The following is an 18,716-nucleotide window of genomic DNA, read 5'->3' as shown; positions in this document are numbered from 1 at the left end:
TTGGAAGCTACATCTTGGGGAGTAAATTAAAATCAAATTTTTCACTGAAGAAAATTGTGCAATTTTTTCTTTTTCCTTGTTTGAAGGAAATTTTTTTAGAGAGAGAGTTCGGTACCCTTGGCCCTTTCGAAAAATCTTTCCCTTAGTCTTGAGAGAGAGAGAGAGAAAGAGAAAGAGAGGGAGAGAGAGAGAGAGAAAGAGAAAGAGAGGGAGAGAGAGAGAGAGACTGAAGTTGAAGTGGGATTATTCGGTAATCGCCCATCCTCCCATTTGAGAGAAGAGTTTTTCAGGAGCGTCCCTTCGCATCGTTGCCTCCTCTTCCACTTTGTAAGGAAAATATTCTTTTTTCTCTCTTCTTTTAGCCTTCCTTTCTCTCTCTCTCTCTCTCTCTCTCTCTCTCTACTTTTCATCTCGTTCTTTTGCTCTCGAAGCTCTCTCAGCACGTTCCTCCCACGGTTTTAGCACCTCACGATGGAGTGAGGAGTAGCGGCTCTAAATCCTCGTTATGCCTTTGAAAGCCGTACATCTTGGGTTTTTGGGCTGAAAGTACAGCTAAGGCCACGAGGCTGTTGACAGGCCATCATTACATCGTGACAAAAAATTGCATGGACTCCTCTTCTTTGCTACCCTTCATGTAGGACCTAGGAAATTCAAGGGTAAAGATGGTTTGACTAATGCAAACGCTGTAGTCGTTGTTGTAGCTTCTAAAGCTAACACTAAACTTAACGTACAGCCTTGTGAGCTAAACCTCGTGAAATTCTCAGAGCCTATTCAGTAACGTGCCATTTCAAACTGTAGCAGACGATTGATTGACAATAATTTTTTCGTGGTATTTTTTCTTGTTCCCAGGTTTTCTTATGATCGTCAAAATTCGAGGAATTTTCTTCTCCTGTCCTTTGATAAGACTAGTTTTTCTTAATATTTTAAATATTACTGACCAAATGATCTGACTTCGATTATGTTAGTTAAGTTTGCAACAAGTCGGGGGAAAATTTGGTTTAAAATAGATTTATTTGAGGGAAGCCAACATATAGGGGTTTTCAAACCAATGTATTTCCTATGAGCCCCTGTAGAAATCTTTACCTGCAATACATCGGTGTACACATTAATATTACTGATGGGACAATACAAAATTTTTCTTTAATTTATTTTGGGTGTGGCATTACGGTAATCTACGCTCTGCCTAAATATCGGTAATTTAAAGCTGTATTTGGTAATTATTGGAAGATTTAACGCGCATCTTGTTTGCACTCAAGTATTATCAACATATATAATGGATAGGCATTTTAGGTATTTTAATTTAAAATGGCTTTCCCCATTTTGAGATTGAAGAGATAGATTCCTCCACCCCTTGGTAGTGAAATTAACATCACTCACCTTCACCTAAGACTGAAAGTGTAATAAAGACGCACCCGATGTTATTCTTCCATGAGGTTTTAATTTATACACCAAGGCCTAACTCTTTTCCAAGTGATTTTAGATAAGACCCCGATTCTCTTCTCCTATTTCCTTTTTAGCGCGAGGTGACATCAATATTATAGGTCCCATATTCAGTATGGTTAAGCTATTCGAGTTGTAAGAAAGCACTAGATTACAGTATGATAATACAAAACCGATTGTAGGAAACCACTATATTACAGGATGATAATACTACATCATTAGTAGGAAACCTCTACAGTACAAGATGATAATTCTACACCACTATCAGGAAACTGCTACATTACAAGATGATAATGCTAAACAATTAGTAGATAACCTCTAGAGTATAGTAGGATAATAAGACACCATTGGTATTAAAGTACTGTATTATAGGATGATAATGCTACACCATTAGTAGGAAACCAGTAGAATATATTAGGGTAATACTACACCATAGTAGAAAACCTCTAGAATATAGTAGGATAATACTACATTACAGGATGATAATACTACACCATAGCAGAAAACCTCTAGAATATAGTAGGATAATACTACACCAGTGGTATTAAAGTACTGTATTATAGGATGATAATACTACACCATTAGTAGGAAACCACTAGGAAATAGTTGGACAATACTACACCATTTGTATTGAAGTACTATATTATAGGAGGATAATACTGCCACCATTGATCTCCTCCAATATCTAATCCATGCCAGTCTATATCTTTCGTCTCGCGGAGTGATTTTGTATTATTGAGAGACTAAGGGCGGGAAATGGAAGACAATCCTTCAAAGGGGAAAGTGAACAAATGATTCGTTCTCCTTGAGTGGTGACCCCTTCCAGCAATATTGTTAGCGCTTGGGTATTGTCTCGTGGCGCCCGCGTTTCGCGTCACAAATCAGTCATCTACCGAATGATCTTTAAAACAAGCTTTGCCTAGAGGATAACCTATAGGAGTATAGAGAGGGATGCCAGGAGAGAGAGAGTTATATGGGAGAGATGAGAAATTACCCTGTCCTCCGCTACTATTACAGCCCATAATCGATTCTTTGCAAATTGCAAAAGACTTATTGGACGCGTTCAACCAATTTAAAGAAAAATGTGTAGGCCTTTATAGATATTTGAAATTAGAAGTTATTTTTTCAAAGCGATAATTTGAAATCATAAGTTATTTTTGAGAGCGATAATTTGAAATCATAAGTCATTTTTGAAAGCGATAATTTGAAATTAGAAGTTATTTTTGAAAGCTAAATATTATGAGTGTCAAAAATAAGTTACGTGTAATTTTAAGCGTAAAATTCATCATACATAATGATTACTCTAGCTTTTCCCACAAAATCCGCCTAGATACGTTGAGAAAATTGGTACACAATTTTTCCTAGTAGCTGTATTTATTCCAGGTGAAACTAAAACCCAAACCAAAACTTTATAGTAAAGTATTTACGTCTGTTTATGAAGGTAGTTTTCCGTCTTTAGAATCATATCTTAGTATGGCTTACCTTTTTACTAATAGGTTAAGTTGTCGTGAACGATTTTAGTAACGTAGAAATGCCTCGTAAACTGGAATTTTCCCGCCCGAACCTCCAGGCGCTCGATACGGAAGTTGCTGGCAACTTTTGGTTTCATCTAGATGATGCAGTACGTTCCAAGGCACGGTGATACTGTTTTTAATGGAGGGGTTGTAGATCTAAATGTATTGAATATTGAGCGTGAAATGAACTTACTTTTTGGAAGGAAATGAACAGAAAATTGCTTTGAGCGTTGGAGTTTGAGAATGCAATGGAATAGCAAAAGAAAGATATTTCGCCGGACCTCGATATTTCTTTTCTGGGTTGGATACAGTTAGAGGCAGAGGTTACATAAGTAAATAAATAGTATATAAGTCTATACAGGCTGTAGCCAAAAAGGGTAATTATGGGACCGAAGTATTGTTCTATGGGAAATCATACCATAGATGTGAACTTAGTTCAATTTTAAAATATATTACGCCTCTATTTATTAACTTATATTAGAACTATTTCACTTATGGTAGTTATACGGTTTGAGATAGTGGGAGTCAAGATGTTGCCAGTCTTGCTGGCCGTCCATTGGTTTTTGTGAAGATACGGGGGGGGATAGTTAAGGTTGGGGGTTAGGGGTAGTGTTAGAGGGGGTCCTTTGGTCGCAATTCGAGCGTTACATCTACCTACATTCTTCTGTTCTGTTGTAGTGTTCAACGACGTGTCTATCGAAGAAAAACAAAGTTGTTACAACCGAAATTAAACATTTTATTTGCGGGGTTATTTGCTCGGAAGGTATTGAAGCAGTTTATTTAGTTTACTGTTTTTATACGGTCTACTAAACTTATCCCTGCAGTTGCTACTATAATGTCCATGTGCTAGTGAACTGATGAGACTCAATGGTGCATTTTCGATTATACTTTACCGTCTTTACGACAAGCATTTTGTTATTTGTTAACAATTGTTAGAACTGTGTTGACTTTTTGAAAAGAAAAAATATTTGTTGGAATAATTATTCACTTAACGATTTTACACACGTGTCTTTATTTTCCTATTAAGTCATCAATTCCCTGCCACATACTCCTGAATTCACAAAGTGGCTTAGGTATTCGAGGAATTTAGAATATAATATATGCATCCTTAAATACATAATTTCCATCAAAATATTTCACTTTCGGTAGGAAACTACTAAGTTATAGGAGGAAACTACTAAATAAAAGGATGAAAATTCTAAGTTATAGAAGGAAAGTACTGAGTTATAGGAGGAAACTACTAAATTATAGGATGAAACCACTAAATTATAGGATGAAAATTCTACGTTATAGAAGGAAACTTCTAAATTATAGAAGAAACTACTAAGTTATAGGAGGAAACTACTAAGTTATAGGAGGAAACTACTAAGTTATAGGAGGAAACTATTAAATTATAGGATGAAACAACTAAATTATAGGATGAAAATTCTAATTTATAGGAGGAAACTTCTAAATTATAGAAGAAACTACTAAGTTATAGGAGGAAACTACTAAATTATAGGATGAAACAACTAAATTATAGGATGAAAATTCTACGTTGTAGGAGGCAACTTCTAAATTATAGAGGAAACTACTAAGTTATAGGAGGAAACTACTAAGTTATAGGAGGATACTACTAAATTATAGGAGGAAACTACTAAATCATAGGAGGAAACTACTAAACTATAGGATTAAACAACTAAATTATAGGAGGAAGCAACTGAATTATAAGAGGAAACTAATAAATTGCATGAGAAAGCTACTAAATTATAGTAGGATAATACTAAGGCTAAAGTAGCTAAGCCACTCTGTACATCCTCCTTATTGGAAGCTACTACTACCACCGTTAGCGTTAGTAGGCTTAAGCTTAGTCCTATATATTTTTGTAATACAGTTTAGTCCCCGAGGCTGCAGTCAGTACTTTGGGTCCCCTGTTCAGCAGGGCGTCACGCGTGGCTTGTTAAGCTGACTTTGGGGAAGTAGGGAAGTCCCGAACTATACAGTAGACGTAACCAGCTCCGGTAGCTCATTAGGCGGTAATTTCACCGTTCCGTTTCCTCTTACTCCAAATGGATAGAGCTGGAGAATGTACGTACGCTTTTTTCCCATTCCCATCTCTTCCTATTTCTCCTTTCTCATCCTGAGCTTCTTTTAGACTTACTTCCTTCTGAAAGAATAGTTCCGTATTTCCGGAGAGGTGGAAAGAAGGCTTTACTTCCATTCATTTTGCTTTTTATAAGGGCAGAATATCTCGGTTTTTATCCAATGGTATTTCATTTACACGCCAATGACATGAAAATACAGGGTATTTCGGAAAAGGAAACTTAATTTGTAGCCTAACCGCTTCATATAAAAAGCCACACTGCATCATAGCCCGGTAATGCCTTCCATAAGTAAATTTCTATTCCATTTTGCTCTTTTACTTGTAAATGAAGCAAAGTTACTTAAATATGATAACACGTGGTCGATACAGGACTTATGAAGAGTGTATTAGGGTTATGGTATTACTCTGGTAGTTTCGGAATGTTTCAAGTGATTCTCCGGTCTAGAGAGATAAAATTCCTCGGACTATGAAGTTACTTAACCTTTACATGAAGGTTATCATCAACTTTAAGGTGAAACGATACCTGTTAATTAGTAGCAATATTCAATTAAGAAAGAAACTCAATATTATTTGTAAAAACGCTAATAAAAATGAGCGCCAAAATTTATTTCAAAGGGAGAGTAAATTATCGAAATCTTGTACAATATATTAAACCTAACTTAAAAATCCTAAATATTTCAAAGTAACATCAACGAGAAAACGTCACGGTTACATCCTGAAGCTCAACTGGATATAACGGAACATGTTAAATCTGGAACGCCAAACTTGATCTCGAACTGACTTGAAGATGTTGAAGAGCTTTAACAGCGTTGCTTCGTAACTGCAGAGAAAAAAACCAAGGGTTAGTTATTTGTGAAAACCGTATTAAAATTAGTAGAAAGGACTCACACTCGGGCGGTGACATATGCTATGACACCCAAAGTCAGGTCTCGTTGTTCAACGAGCAACGCGGTTAGTTCAATAAGTAGTTGTTCGAGTCTTTGCGTGGTACGAGGAGACAATCCTCGGAGGACATCGAAGGCATAAACTCGAACGTTGTTAGCCTGATTTCGTACTCGCTTCCACAAGTTCGACAATAAAATTACAACTCGAAGAACTATTCGGGCTGCGAGAAGAAGTCTTGTTTCGATGATCTTCGAGATACGGATGAATATGTGGTCAGCGTAAAACACTTTGAGAAGAAAAAATAATTAGAATCTTCAAGTAATTTTTGTTAAGTTTCGATGCCATACTTGAACTGTTAACGATGGACATCGTTATCAAATAGGTGCTGACGATGAAGAAGATAGCGATGTCTAGAGCCGCGCACATGATTTTAAAACCAAGTGGTGAAAGTTGATTAAACCGATTGCAACTGGTTGTAATGATATTGAAGATCGTAACGATGATAGGGAGTCCGAGGGCCCATGAATTGAACTGAGTGTCTGTAATTATCAGCTGATCGGGTAAATTGGGACTATCCTCCGCTTCTTCGTCAGCTGTAGCGTCATCTTGATCGAAATCACCACTTGAACGGCGCTCAGGAGGCCGGATTTCTTGGGTTCCAGGATCAGCTGCGGCAGCTTCGCCATATTGGGGTTGATGACTTTCCACATCATTGACGTTACCTTCCCCTTCTTGTTGTTCATGAGACTGGGCCTCTTCGGTGGCACCTTGACCTTGTTGTCCATGAGACTGATCCTCTTCGGTAACACCTTGACCTTCTTGCTGACCAGAAGTAGGAACCTGTGGTTCAACTGAAGCATCTCCTTCTGTTCCAGACGAAACTGGCGTATCTTCGCCAACTTCGAGGGCCTCGGCAACTTCGAGTTCTTCGAAATCAGACATGGCAATATAAGATCTAATTAAACACGGCTACTGTTGTATGCAATGAACTGAACGTTGCGAGTGATGCATTATGAGAGTATATGTCACCTTTTTATACCATAAAAATAGGTTTTTTTTAGATAATATTAAGACTCAGAAATACGTTTATTTTTTAGAAATTATCATAAAAAATAGTAGCTTGGTTTCCTACCAACTAACATGAAAATATTTATATTTAATATGTATCACTTCATGAAAATCTTTCAGTAACCATAACAAACTTATGCAACATATCTTATCTTATGGTCAAACTTAAAGTCTCAAAAACATGAATAGGGTCAACAACATTTAATTATGGAGATATGGGTTCCCAAACATTGGTTGGACACAACTAAAACAACAAAATGGTTTGACATAAAACGCATTTCTTTAATACTACGGAGTTAAAGTATTAATTATTTCATATATTATAATTTGTAGTAAAATAGAATATGAAGATTTCCTTTGATTTATAATTTTACCCTTTTTAATTACTTTAAAGAGAGAAACTTTTAACTCTTTCATCTTTCAAATATACCATCCTCTTCAATTAAAGAAATAATTTGAAGCAAGTTCTTCCTCGGGGACATTTGAAAGAGATACCCTATTCTAGTTTGAATTGCGGAAGCTCTTAAGCCTTTGCTTTTTAAAAAAAGAAATATTCACAAAAGCTTCCTTCAGGTAATGTCAAAGGAAAAATCATTAATATCGGACTAAAGACTTAATGTCGCTCGGACTGTTTTCCCTCTAAAACGCGAGTTCGATTGTACGTCCATCTTGTTAAGTAGAATGCAGCGAAAGAGGGTTCAAGAAGAGATGGTTTGTGCTCGGGTTTCATTTTTTCATTATTCAGCTTGGATAGGCAACGTATTTCCCGCCCTTTTAAGGAAGATATGATGGTATGGGGGCCACGCTAAGGCTTAACCAAACAAGCCCGACTGATAATTAATATCGCGATGTCGAGTGGCAGAAATGAAATCTGCTTTCCTTTCGAAAAAGGAAACTTAATTTGTAGCCTAACCGCTTCATATGAAAAGTTGCATTGCATCATAGCCCTATAATTCATTTCATAAGTATGTCTCTATTCCATTTTGATCTTTTAGAAAAAGATCTTATTTTGAAATGATGCAAAGTTTCTAAACATGATCGCATGTGGGCGATACAGTACTTATGAAGAGTGTATTTAGGTTATGGTACTACTGCGGTAATTTTGGGATGCTTCAAGTGATTCTCAGACTGTAGAGACGAAATTCCTTGGGCCCTTTTTAATAATGGTATGAAGTTGTTTAATCTTTACATGAACGTTATGTTCAACTTTAAGGTGAAACAATACCTGATAATTAGTAGCAATACTCAATTAATAAATAAACTCAATATTATTAGTAAAAACGCTATGTAAAATGAGCGGCAAAATTTATTTCAAACGGCATGTAAATTACCAAAAGTTTGTACAAATTTATTAAACCTAACTTAAAAATCTTAAATATTTTATAGTATAATATCGACTGGGAAACTGTGCAGTTGCCAGTTACATCCTGGAACGCAACTGCGATGGACGAAGTTCCTTCTCTTCGGCAAACGCACGCCTAAGTCGATCTCGAAACGATTTGCAGATCCTTACGACTCTTAACAGCACGCCTTCATAACTGTAGAGAAAAACCAGGGTTAGTTCAATTTCATCCTTTCTCACGTACAAGGCTTATTTGACTCACACTCTGTCGGCCATTGATCCAACCATAGCCGAAGCCAGTTCTCGTAGTGCAAGGAACACCTCACTTAATACAGGAAGTACTTCTTCAATTCTTTGCACACAACGAGGAAACCTTTCTCGTAGTACATCGAAGACACGACCGGCAACGTTGTCAGCAACTGACGAAGCCTGATTTCGCATACGCTGCCACAAGTTCGATAGTGCAATTATAACTCGAAACGTTATTCGGGCTGCCTGAAGAAGGCTTCTTCCGAGGGTCCTGGACACACGGGTGAAGACGTTGCTAGCGATAGACACTGCGAGAAACATTAAGTTAATTAGAATCTACAAGTACTTTTTAGGTCATTCCGATGACATACCGGAATTTCCAACGATGGACATCGTTATCATAAAGATCCCGACGATAAAGAAGAGAGCGATGTCCACAACCGCGTGCATTATTTCAAAACCAAGAGGGGAGAATTGACTAAACCGATCGCGACTGGTTGCAAAGAAATCCATGATTGTAGCCATGATGGGTAGTCCCACGAGCCATGTTAGGTAGTCGCTATCTTCAGTTGTATCATCGTTGTAAATAGAACTATCCTCATCGTAAGCTATAGCGTCACCTAGACTTCCATAGAATGCAGAAGGCAGGACTTCTTCGCTTCCAGGATGTACTGTGGCAGCTTCACCTTCCTGTTGTCCATGAGACTGACCCGCTTCGGTGACACCTGCACCTTGTTGCTGACCTGCAGTAGAAACCCGCGGTACATCTGTCACATTTCCTTCGGCATCATACAAAACTGGGGTCTCGTCATCGACTTCTTCGAAATCAGACATGGTAGGTAATATGGAAATTAAGTGAACCCCGCTACTGTTGAATGTAAGGATCTGATCGTTGTAAGTGATGCATTATGGGAGTTTATGCAACCATTTTATATCACAAAAATTGGTTTTTTAAATAATATTAAGAAATTATTATGAAAAATAATAGTGGTTTTATAGCAACTAACATGAAAAAATATTTAAAAAAAATTACATTGCCATCATGTTTAAAATATCAATTTCAGTTCTTCTGCTACAATCTCACATATCGCTTAACTCATTCTTGAATTTCACGTCAAGTACATGACGGTCGCGGTTAGAAAACCGTTGACAAGTATTTTTTGCGGTTTTCTAAGATACCTTAGGGGCCGTTTATTGCTATTGCCAAGGCTTACGGTCATTATTTCTTTAATTGCTTGCTAATGCGCTACGCTAGTGGTTTCGCTTGAGCGAATCTTGTACTCTAGGCCTAGTCCCGATAAAGACTTCGTCTCGGAGGTAGTTGATTTTAATGAGGATCAAAAATACCCCAGATGTCGTCTGTTCACGCTTCAACAATTAACGAACCATTGTTAGTTGTAAATGAGATAACCAGTTAGCGGGTGTATAGAAATTCCCCCGCATGGAGCGTTTCACTCCATTCAACTTTATATCGTGAACAGTAATGGTAGGACTTCGTCATTAGCGACATCAAGCTTGAAGGGATCTCTAAAGGCGTTAGAAGTCATGTCGTGGGATTATTTCTACTTCCCTTCCCTTTGACATTTTAGGGTCCCCGCCCATTTCTGTTTTCCCCCTCCCTCTTCTCTTTGCCCGACCGAAACTTATGGTAGGTACCACCGCCACGTCAACTGCAACTGATGTGTCTCTCTATTATTGGTCTTAGCCGCATTAGACCACCAAGATCCAAGATTACCACATTATATTTGCAAGTAGTATATAGTGATGGGATTGGTATCTTATTTGGGACTGTTTTCTTGATCTCTGTAATTCAAAGTTCGATGTATTTGGTGTCGTTTCAGTCGAGAAGAAGTTGGGCTATACCGTAAGGGTTTTTTGATTTATAGATATTTTACTCACATGGAGGATTCATACCATTTAGTCCAGGAGGCCGGGATACCTTGAGGACAAAAACCCTTCTGCTTTGTCCTCCAGGTAGCCTGACTTTCTGGTGTAAATGGTATGAATTCATATCTCCTCAAGTCGAGTTTTGATAATGATAACTGCCCTCATTCATTGATTAACCATTATTTTATGTCTCCAGTTCCCTTAAAGGAATTATGACTCCATGTCACTTTTCTTTGCCATTCTCTAGAGCATGCAGAGATTTAGGTATTGGGGGGTTAGAATCGGCGTTAACTAGGCGTCTAACAATAGGAACTTGGCTAATAGAATAGTGGGATCTTGTTCTGACACGTATATCTTCATTGATTTCTCATTTGTCTTTTCCAACCCCCTAAAAGAAACTTTTGGCAACCGATTCGGAGGAAGGAGTTGCTTGAGTTGGTCCATAGAGATTTCACTTTCTCTAAATACTTGGACAAATGGTTCTTCTCTTCTTTACTATCCAAGTTTGCAGGTGCTCAGGCCTTAGAAATGGGCGTGCTTGTCTCGAATGAGATCAATATCTCGTGCTAGTTTGAACTCTGAAGGTGAAATGATTTTTAGTAAGAAGATATAATAACGAATCAAAGTTTAACAGTTATTAGGGGGATAAGACACACTGATACTGGAGTGGTATAGTTGAGGTCCATCCGTGTCTGTTTAAAAATCGCAGTGTGGTTTTCAAAATTGGGCGTCATTGAGTCTAAACTTTCCTCATCCATTGATAGAATTCATTCAAGCCTAGATATGATTAGGCTTAGGTAAGTAATGATTAGGCTTAGGTTAGATATGATTAGACTTAGGTTAGATATGATTAGACTTAGGTTAGATATGATTAGACTTAGGTTAGATATGATTAGACTTAGGTTAGATATGATTAGACTTAGCTTAGATACGATTAGGCTTAGGTTGGATATGATTAGGCTTCAGGTTAGATATGATTAGGCTTCAGGTTAGATATGATTAGGCTTAGGTTAGATATGATTAGGCTTAGGTTAGATATGATTAGGCTTAGGTTAGATATGATTAGGCTTAGGTTGGATATGATTAGGCTTAGGTTAGATATGATTAGGCTTCAGGTTAGATATGACTAGGCTTAGGTAGATCTGATTAGGCTTAGGTTAGATATGATTAGGCTTAGGTTAGATATGACTAGGCTTCAGGTTAGATATGACTAGGCTTAGGGTAGATATGATTAGGCTTAGGTTAGATATGATTAGGCTTAGGTTAGATATGATTAGGCTTAGGTTAGATATGATTAGGCTTAGGTTAGATATGATTAGGCTTAGGTTAGATATGATTAGGCTTAGGTTAGATATGATTAGGCTTAGGTTAGATATAACCTACCACCGTCTCTTTTTACTAAGCTCAATAAACCCCGTGAACCTATTTAACTCAAAACGGTTTAACGGTATTTCGTGATGCACTTCCCAAACAAATTCTTTTTGCAATCTCTTGGTTCTTTTTTTCCCACCCTCTCGATCATCAGGCTAAACAATGAAAGCGGTTTAAGACTGACTACAGAGGGATAAAAACAGTTTTAGGGCTGTCAAAAATAAAGTCTACGGAGATAGATACGAAGATGAATCTACGGGGAAACTATTAGTTTTAACACGAAAATTCTGTACGTAATAGAACTCAGTACGCCCAAATGAACTCGTGGCGACACTCGTCTCAAGAGAAAACTTTGTTTATTGTTTAGATAAAGAACGTTTTCACTAAACAAAATAGAGGAAAACTATCTATTATGAAAAGTATATGCGCAAAGGTAAATGGGTGCAAAAAAAAGTGTTTTAGAATTTTAAATTCTGTATTTAAAACTCAATATTCTGTCTTTCAAATACAACATTCTGACTTTAAAACGCAATATTCTGTTTTTCAAACGCAATATTCTGACTTTCAAACGCAATATTATGTCTTTCAAACGCAATATTCTGTCTTTCAAACACAATATTCTGTCTTTCAAACGCAATATTCTGTATTTCAAACACAATATTCTGACTTTCAAACACAATATTCTGACTTTCAAACACAACATTCTGTCTTCCAAACGCAATATTCTGACTTTCAAACGCAATATTCTGACTTTCACACGCAACATTGTCTTTCAAACACAATATTCTGTCTTTCAAACGCAATATTCTGTCTTTCAAACGCAATATTCTGACTTTCACACGCAACATTGTCTTTCAAACACAATATTCTGTCTTTCAAACGCAATATTCTGTCTTTCAAACGCAATATTCTGACTTTCAAACTCAACATTCTGACTTTCATGCACATCATTCCAAAATTAGTCCTGGAAAAGTCAATTTAATGGCATGCACCTGTAAACCTCGCAATTTCAAACAAACTGTCTTGATCCTCTTGTTACACGGGGATAAAGTTAGGAATCCAAAAGTTTTTAAAAAGCGTCACACGATCTCGATCCAGGAGATCCCTTCATTGACGTCAGGGATGACGTTTCCTGATTGATTACTCAGGGTCTCTGGAAGAACTGGATCCTTTCGGACTACCGGTATTCTTCAAAAAAGGGAACGAGGCGCGCGTGACATTCCATGGCCTAGCTCGTGATTCTGTATACCCCCTAGACTTGACTTTCTTTCTAGACAAGTCTTCCTTTCATAGTTAGGCTTAGCGTTTTATATAGGCCTGTAAGAGAAACGCCCTGCTCGAGTCTAGCAGAACTATAGCACGCACGCTACCGTCATACTTGGTTGACCCTGTCAATTTCGGACCTTTTATTAGAAGCCAAGGTTGCCTAACGCCTAATGGCCATATCCTAAGTAACGTTATGGCGGCCTTTCTATTGTGATTATGTGAGAAGATGAGTAACTTATTTTTAAGACAATGAGTTCAAAAGATATTAACTTAAATTTAAGTGTAAGGTGTGTCGAGGGAGAGCCAACTTTCAAGGGGCTTTTTAGTGCTTTCAATTTGTATCTAGCACTTATTAACATTTTAAGTGCAAGGTGTGTCGAGGGAAAGCCAACTTTCAAGGGGCTATTTAAAATTCATTGGAAAATATTTCCTTTATAACTAACTTAATTATGATTGAAATTTAATGATATTGTAATGGAGTATTCTACAGAATGTCTGATTTATTTGGGTGCTTTCAATTTGTCTCTAGCACTTATAGGTCAAATGATATAAGCATTTTTAGGTTAAGTTGTGTCGAGGGAAAGCCAACTTTAAAGGGGCAAATTGAAAGCCTACTTTAAAGGGGCAAATTGAAAGCCAACTTTAAAGGGGCAAATAGAAAGCCAACTTTAAAGGGGCAAATAGAAAGCCAACTTTAAAGGGGCAAATTGAAAGCCAACTTTAAAGGGGCAAATTAAAAGCCAACTTTAAAGGGATCAAGGGAAAGACAACCTTCAAGGGGTCAAGGGAAAGCCAACTTTCAAGGGGTCAAGGGAAAACACTGCAATTTATTTCCTCTATAATTATGTTCTCAATTATGATTGGAATTTAATGATATTGTGAATGAGCACACTACAGAATGTCTACGTTATGCTCGAGTACGTGGCCAAAAATAACTTTTCCTGGCCATCTTTAGAATTTATTCCAATTTCTCTCCCAAGTATAGCAGACGAATTCATGAAAGAATGAATTTGAAAAGATGCAAAGAATAGAGATGTATGCGATTGACATTTTCCTGCTGGGTCGAGTCGAACTTGGCATAGATCACATTCACATTCACATCCCCAACCCTCCTTTCAACTTCCAAGAAACGAAAGAATAAGAATAGCGTCGAGATCTAGGAAAAGAAATGAATAGCCCACTACCAACCTCTTATCCAAGAATTTATACGGTCTAGAAAATGTTGCATCCCAGCATAGCTATTTTTGATTTATGGACAGCGATCAACTAATGGAAGCGTGGATAGCATAGGATAGGTTGTCAAAGAATCTAGCGACATTTTTCATCAGTGCAGAGACAACTCCCTCCAATCCCCCCGCCCTCGCAACTCCAATTCATCCTTCGCCTTATCAATGGCAAATAGAAATAAAGGAGAGTGAAAAAGAAAAAACAACTGGGGTCAGTGTTGTGCCCGGTCATGTTTTCGACATGAAGACTAGCTTTCAAGATTTTAGGGCGACCAATTATTCAACTGTCGTTTGTCAAAGTGTCTTTCACCCAACTGTGTTCTCCAAACGTGTCTTTCACCCAACTGTTGTTCTCCAAACGTGTCTTTCACCCAACTGTTGTTCTCCAAACGTGTCTTTCACCCACTGTTGTTCTCCAAACGCGTCTTTCACCCAACTGTTGTTCTCCAAACGCGTCTTTCACCCAACTGTTGTTCTACAAACGCGTCTTTCACCCAACTGTTGTTCTACAAACGCGTCTTTCACCCAACTGCTGTTCTACAAACGTGTCTTTCACCCAACTGTAGTTCTCCAAACGTGTCTTTCGCCCAACTGTAGTTCACCAAAGAGCCTTTCACCCAACTATAGTCCGCCAAATTGCCTTTCACCCAATTATAGTCCGTCAATACGTTGTACACCCAACGTTCGTCCACCTAAGTGTCTTTCACTAAACTATAGTACCCAAAACGTTGTACACCCAACATTCGTCCACCCAAGTGTCTTTCACCAAACTGACGTTCACCAAAAAGTTGTCCACCCAACTGTCTGTCACCAAAAAGTCTTATACCCAACTATCGTTACCCAAAATGTCGTCCAGTCAACTGTCTATCACGAAAATGTCCACCCCTCACTACACGTGCACTAGGCATTGCCCGAATACAATCAAAGCGTTGACAGCGGTTATTGGCGAAGCGGGCCCAGCTAAACGCGTTCTATTACGCGATGAACGAAAGCCTCTGATGGTTTTCTTCCCTTCTTTCCATCCTTTTCCGTAGAACGACTTACCCTTAAGACAGTCCCTGTGAAATCCTAAAAACCACCTTTCATAGCACACAGTAGTCCCATAATATCATCACTGTAGCCCCCGAATTTCTCATGGATTATAAGAAAGAATGGATTTATATAAAAGTTCTAAGAGATGGGATGCTGCATGGGGAAAGAATCATTTCTCCGGCAACGTTGAGATAAGGCTTAGATAGTGGAAACAGTTTTTTTTTTAGCCACCACATTCATGAAGGTATTAGTTTAATACGAATTGTAGTTGTAGTAGTACTTGTAGTTGTTCCGAAGTTAACCCGAAGAAATTGTTAGTTGCATGGCATAAGTTCATAAGATATGTTTGCCATAAGTTTATCACTGGTAACTTGGAAACTGGAGCTTGTTATGAAGTGAGTGAGGTAGGTCATAGATTCGAGGTAAAGCGAAGACGCCTGGTGACTGGGGCGCCGTCAAAGGCTTAGTACTGAATAAATAGGACCTAGATGGAAGTCCTGCAAAACTAACCACCGAGTGTAAGACTTCAATTCTAGCTTGTTGTTCTCGAACTAGTTATCTCGAGCTGTAAGTCTCTCAGTAAGCATTACGAAGTATAGATAGTATCTTACTTATGGAAAATATCTTATAAACTAATGGCATGGTTTAAATCAGTCTTAATCCCACGCAGAATAATTCTGAAACAGAGTCGAAATAGTTTGATGTTGATTAGAAAAAATATAATACAACTTAAGTTACAACCTTATCATGATCTTTATCATCTTATTTTTCTTTCGAGCTGTCCTTGGGATGGTTTTCTTTCTCAGGCTAGTTGTATCGATAAAGAGTGTTTGAGAGGAAATTTCAAGCTTGTTGAAAGGGTTTTTTTTTCTTGGGTGGAAAAGATATCCACATTGCCGCCTGCAGGATGTAAGTTTCACCAAAACGAAATAGAAAAGGGAAGAAATCGAGAGAACTTTCCAAATCGAAAGAGTTATACTAGTATACTTTAAACCAAGGAAATAAAACTATAAGATCTCTTTGAAAGTTTTGTACCAAATCTGTTTTCGTATGTTTTCTTCTGAGTGCAGTAACAATTCCAAAAATAGGTTTTTGATACTAGGATTTGTGACGTCTGTTTCCGTTTTTTTTTTTTGTGAAGATGGTACCCCATTTAGGCCTTTAAATCCTTTCCTTTGGTTTAAGTCAAAGTTTCAGCTATGTTTTGGCTCACAACAAAACGTTGGAACATATTCTTTCATAAAAAATGTAAGAAAATCCTAAAGGATGATTTAGGACACGACACGACAAAATCTATTTTTCATTGGTACTTTTATAACTGTAAGCAGTGTAGGAATACACGATGTTAAATGCCGTATAAAAGAAAGTAGTGCTTATAAAGTGGAATTGTGATTGCGCGACGCGTATAAAAATGACCTATAACCATTGGGGTTTTTTTTTTGGACATTTTATCTGTCGGGATGTGACCACTACCAACCGGACCGGGTTTTATTTTTATAAACGGACGTTTTGTTACTCGTATCATAAGTGAAATTATTCATTGCTAAGTTATTAAGAAACATTATCAGCATCTTCAGAAAGGGGAGGGGCTTAGTATCGCCTGCTTGAAATAGGGTTTTAGACAGAACATTGATAGGACGGCATGTGAACGCAAAGACGTTGTTAGAGTGGGATTCAACGTTACCAGTCTGCACCAAATTTGGAAGCCATATCTTAATAAATACGTCTTTGTAATTCACAAACCTATCAATAGGGACACGTCAGTAATGGATAAACCACTCCTACACAACGTCAGACCTCCGCTTACCCAATCATATTTACTCCCCCACTAGCCTTCTACTTCATAAAATCCTCCACCGTATAGGAGGAGCCCTCTGAAGCCCCACCCCTTTTGCTGTTTCCCTATGTTAGGTCTTAAGAAAAGAAAACAAGGTTTTGAAACTACATACACTATTTTACACGTTATTTATTACACAATAAACTTAGTGTAGAATTATTTTGACTTATGTTTCCATCTATTTCTTTGGAGGTTGTTTTCTTTTTTTTTTATGGGTATGGTCATTGAATGTCGTGGACTGGTGCGTTTAAAAAATAACCCTCATAGCCGGAATGAATGAATGAATGTAGGCTGCTGGCGCCGTCAAACCATTAGGGCCCAACGGAGCGGCAAATAATCACTTCATTCCCTCACCAACAACCCATCCCATCGTGTCATTCTTTTCTGCTTTCTCAACTTTATTTTCATCTTCTGTCGTTCCATTTTTATGTCTTTTCAGAATCTGGACAATTTTTTTATTGTCACTCACTTTCTATCTAACAACTTTTCATAATCTTCCGTCCAATATTATACATATCCGAAGTTGATAATCCGTGAAGTATTCTATAATATTTGATGCGAGTAATAGGCCTAACCCAAAGGAATACCATGTTTTTTTATGAAACCCCGTTGCGTAGACCAGAGAAAATTATATTGAAAGAGGAGTAGGTAAGTTGAACTGTTGTAAAGTCCCAACTTCGTTAGTTATTGGAAGAATGAGTAGCCGAAAATTTTCTCTACCAAGGATTTAATGTTATAGTTGGTGATAAACAATTTACAAACTGATTTAATGATCTTTTTGGGTTCGTTCAGATAGAAAAACCGATTGCATAATTATATGTAACCAGTATTTTCGGTAACTTCGGTTGAACACATCTTTGTAACGTCGACAAAAACATTAATAATGACCTTTTTGGGTTCGTTCAGAACTTCAGAGAGAAAAAACCCGATTATATAATTATATATAACCAGTATTTTCGGTAACTTTACCTGAACGCATCTTTGTAACTAAAACATTAATACGAACTGATTTTATGACCTTTTTGGGTTCGTTCAGAACTTCAGAGAGAAAACCCCGATTATATAATAATATATAACCAGTATTTTCGGTAACTTTGCCTGAACGCATCTTTGTAACGTCTCCAAAAAAAAATATAAATACAATAAACCCAATTCATAAAACACGTTTCAGTAATTGAAACAAACCTACTGAAAATTTAATATCTCATCTATAGCTGTACCCAAAGCACTATACTTCATTTTAATTATACACTTCTGTTTGAATTTTGAATCTTTAATCTATAAACGATGTAGATGTATGTATGTTCAGTACGTGTGTAGAGTAGACATTGTGAATTTCCTATTCAAAATACCGGCAGACGTTCCTAGACCTAGTTTATGGTAATTTGCCAAAATTTCCTAAACTGAGACAGGCCGCTCTCATGGAGCTTCAGAAATCAATTTTTAATACACGCTTACAAAAATGGCCGGAAAATCGGAATTTATTGGAGAATCTTCACGGTTGGAATGAAGTATA

The 18,716-nt window shown here is 37.5% G+C and overlaps 3 protein-coding genes across 3 annotated transcripts in view; 1 reads left to right on the top strand and 2 right to left on the bottom strand.

Annotated features, from left to right (window-relative positions):
* Positions 1-18,716, top strand: part of LOC149654610 (uncharacterized) — a 73,559-nt gene that overhangs the window by 18,549 nt on the left and 36,294 nt on the right. The gene's annotated exons all lie outside the window — the stretch shown is intronic.
* Positions 5,659-6,864, bottom strand: LOC149654612 (uncharacterized). Its single transcript, XM_089845216.1, has 3 exons — positions 6,270-6,864; positions 5,926-6,208; positions 5,659-5,857 (listed from the first exon to the last, which is right to left on the bottom strand). Exons 1-3 carry the CDS (start codon positions 6,862-6,864, stop codon positions 5,746-5,748), a joined length of 990 nt encoding a protein of 329 aa, XP_089701342.1. The 3' UTR covers positions 5,659-5,745.
* LOC149654611 (uncharacterized) lies at positions 8,411-9,457 on the bottom strand. The gene is made up of 3 exons (XM_089845282.1): positions 8,953-9,457; positions 8,595-8,889; positions 8,411-8,528 (listed from the first exon to the last, which is right to left on the bottom strand). The coding sequence occupies exons 1-3, from the start codon at positions 9,413-9,415 to the stop codon at positions 8,411-8,413; spliced, it is 876 nt and encodes a 291-aa protein (XP_089701408.1). The 5' UTR covers positions 9,416-9,457.

This window comes from Phalangium opilio, unplaced genomic scaffold (genome assembly GCF_054372755.1).
Source record: "Phalangium opilio isolate 3A_F unplaced genomic scaffold, DU_Popi_V2 ptg000079l_1, whole genome shotgun sequence".
In the NCBI taxonomy this organism is placed as follows: Eukaryota; Metazoa; Arthropoda; class Arachnida; order Opiliones; family Phalangiidae; genus Phalangium; species Phalangium opilio.
The sequence above is the reverse complement of the archived record's forward strand: the minus strand, read 5'-3'. Positions and strand labels throughout refer to the sequence as shown.

What these genes read in the sequence shown, in the direction of transcription:
- LOC149654611 (XM_089845282.1), bottom strand. Translation starts at nt 9,415, where the DNA reads ATGTCTGATTTCGAAGAAGTCGATGACGAGACCCCAGTTTTGTATGAT. An exon ending in GTCCATCGTTGGAAATTCCG is followed by an intron (nt 8,890 to 8,952) that starts GTATGTCATCGG and finishes TGTTTCTCGCAG; the next exon opens with TGTCTATCGCTAGCAACGTC. An exon ending in GGATCAATGGCCGACAGAGT is followed by an intron (nt 8,529 to 8,594) that starts GTGAGTCAAATA and finishes TTTTCTCTACAG; the next exon opens with TTATGAAGGCGTGCTGTTAA.
- LOC149654612 (XM_089845216.1), bottom strand. Translation starts at nt 6,864, where the DNA reads ATGTCTGATTTCGAAGAACTCGAAGTTGCCGAGGCCCTCGAAGTTGGC. An exon ending in GTCCATCGTTAACAGTTCAA is followed by an intron (nt 6,209 to 6,269) that starts GTATGGCATCGA and finishes TTCTTCTCAAAG; the next exon opens with TGTTTTACGCTGACCACATA. An exon ending in GCATATGTCACCGCCCGAGT is followed by an intron (nt 5,858 to 5,925) that starts GTGAGTCCTTTC and finishes TTTTCTCTGCAG; the next exon opens with TTACGAAGCAACGCTGTTAA.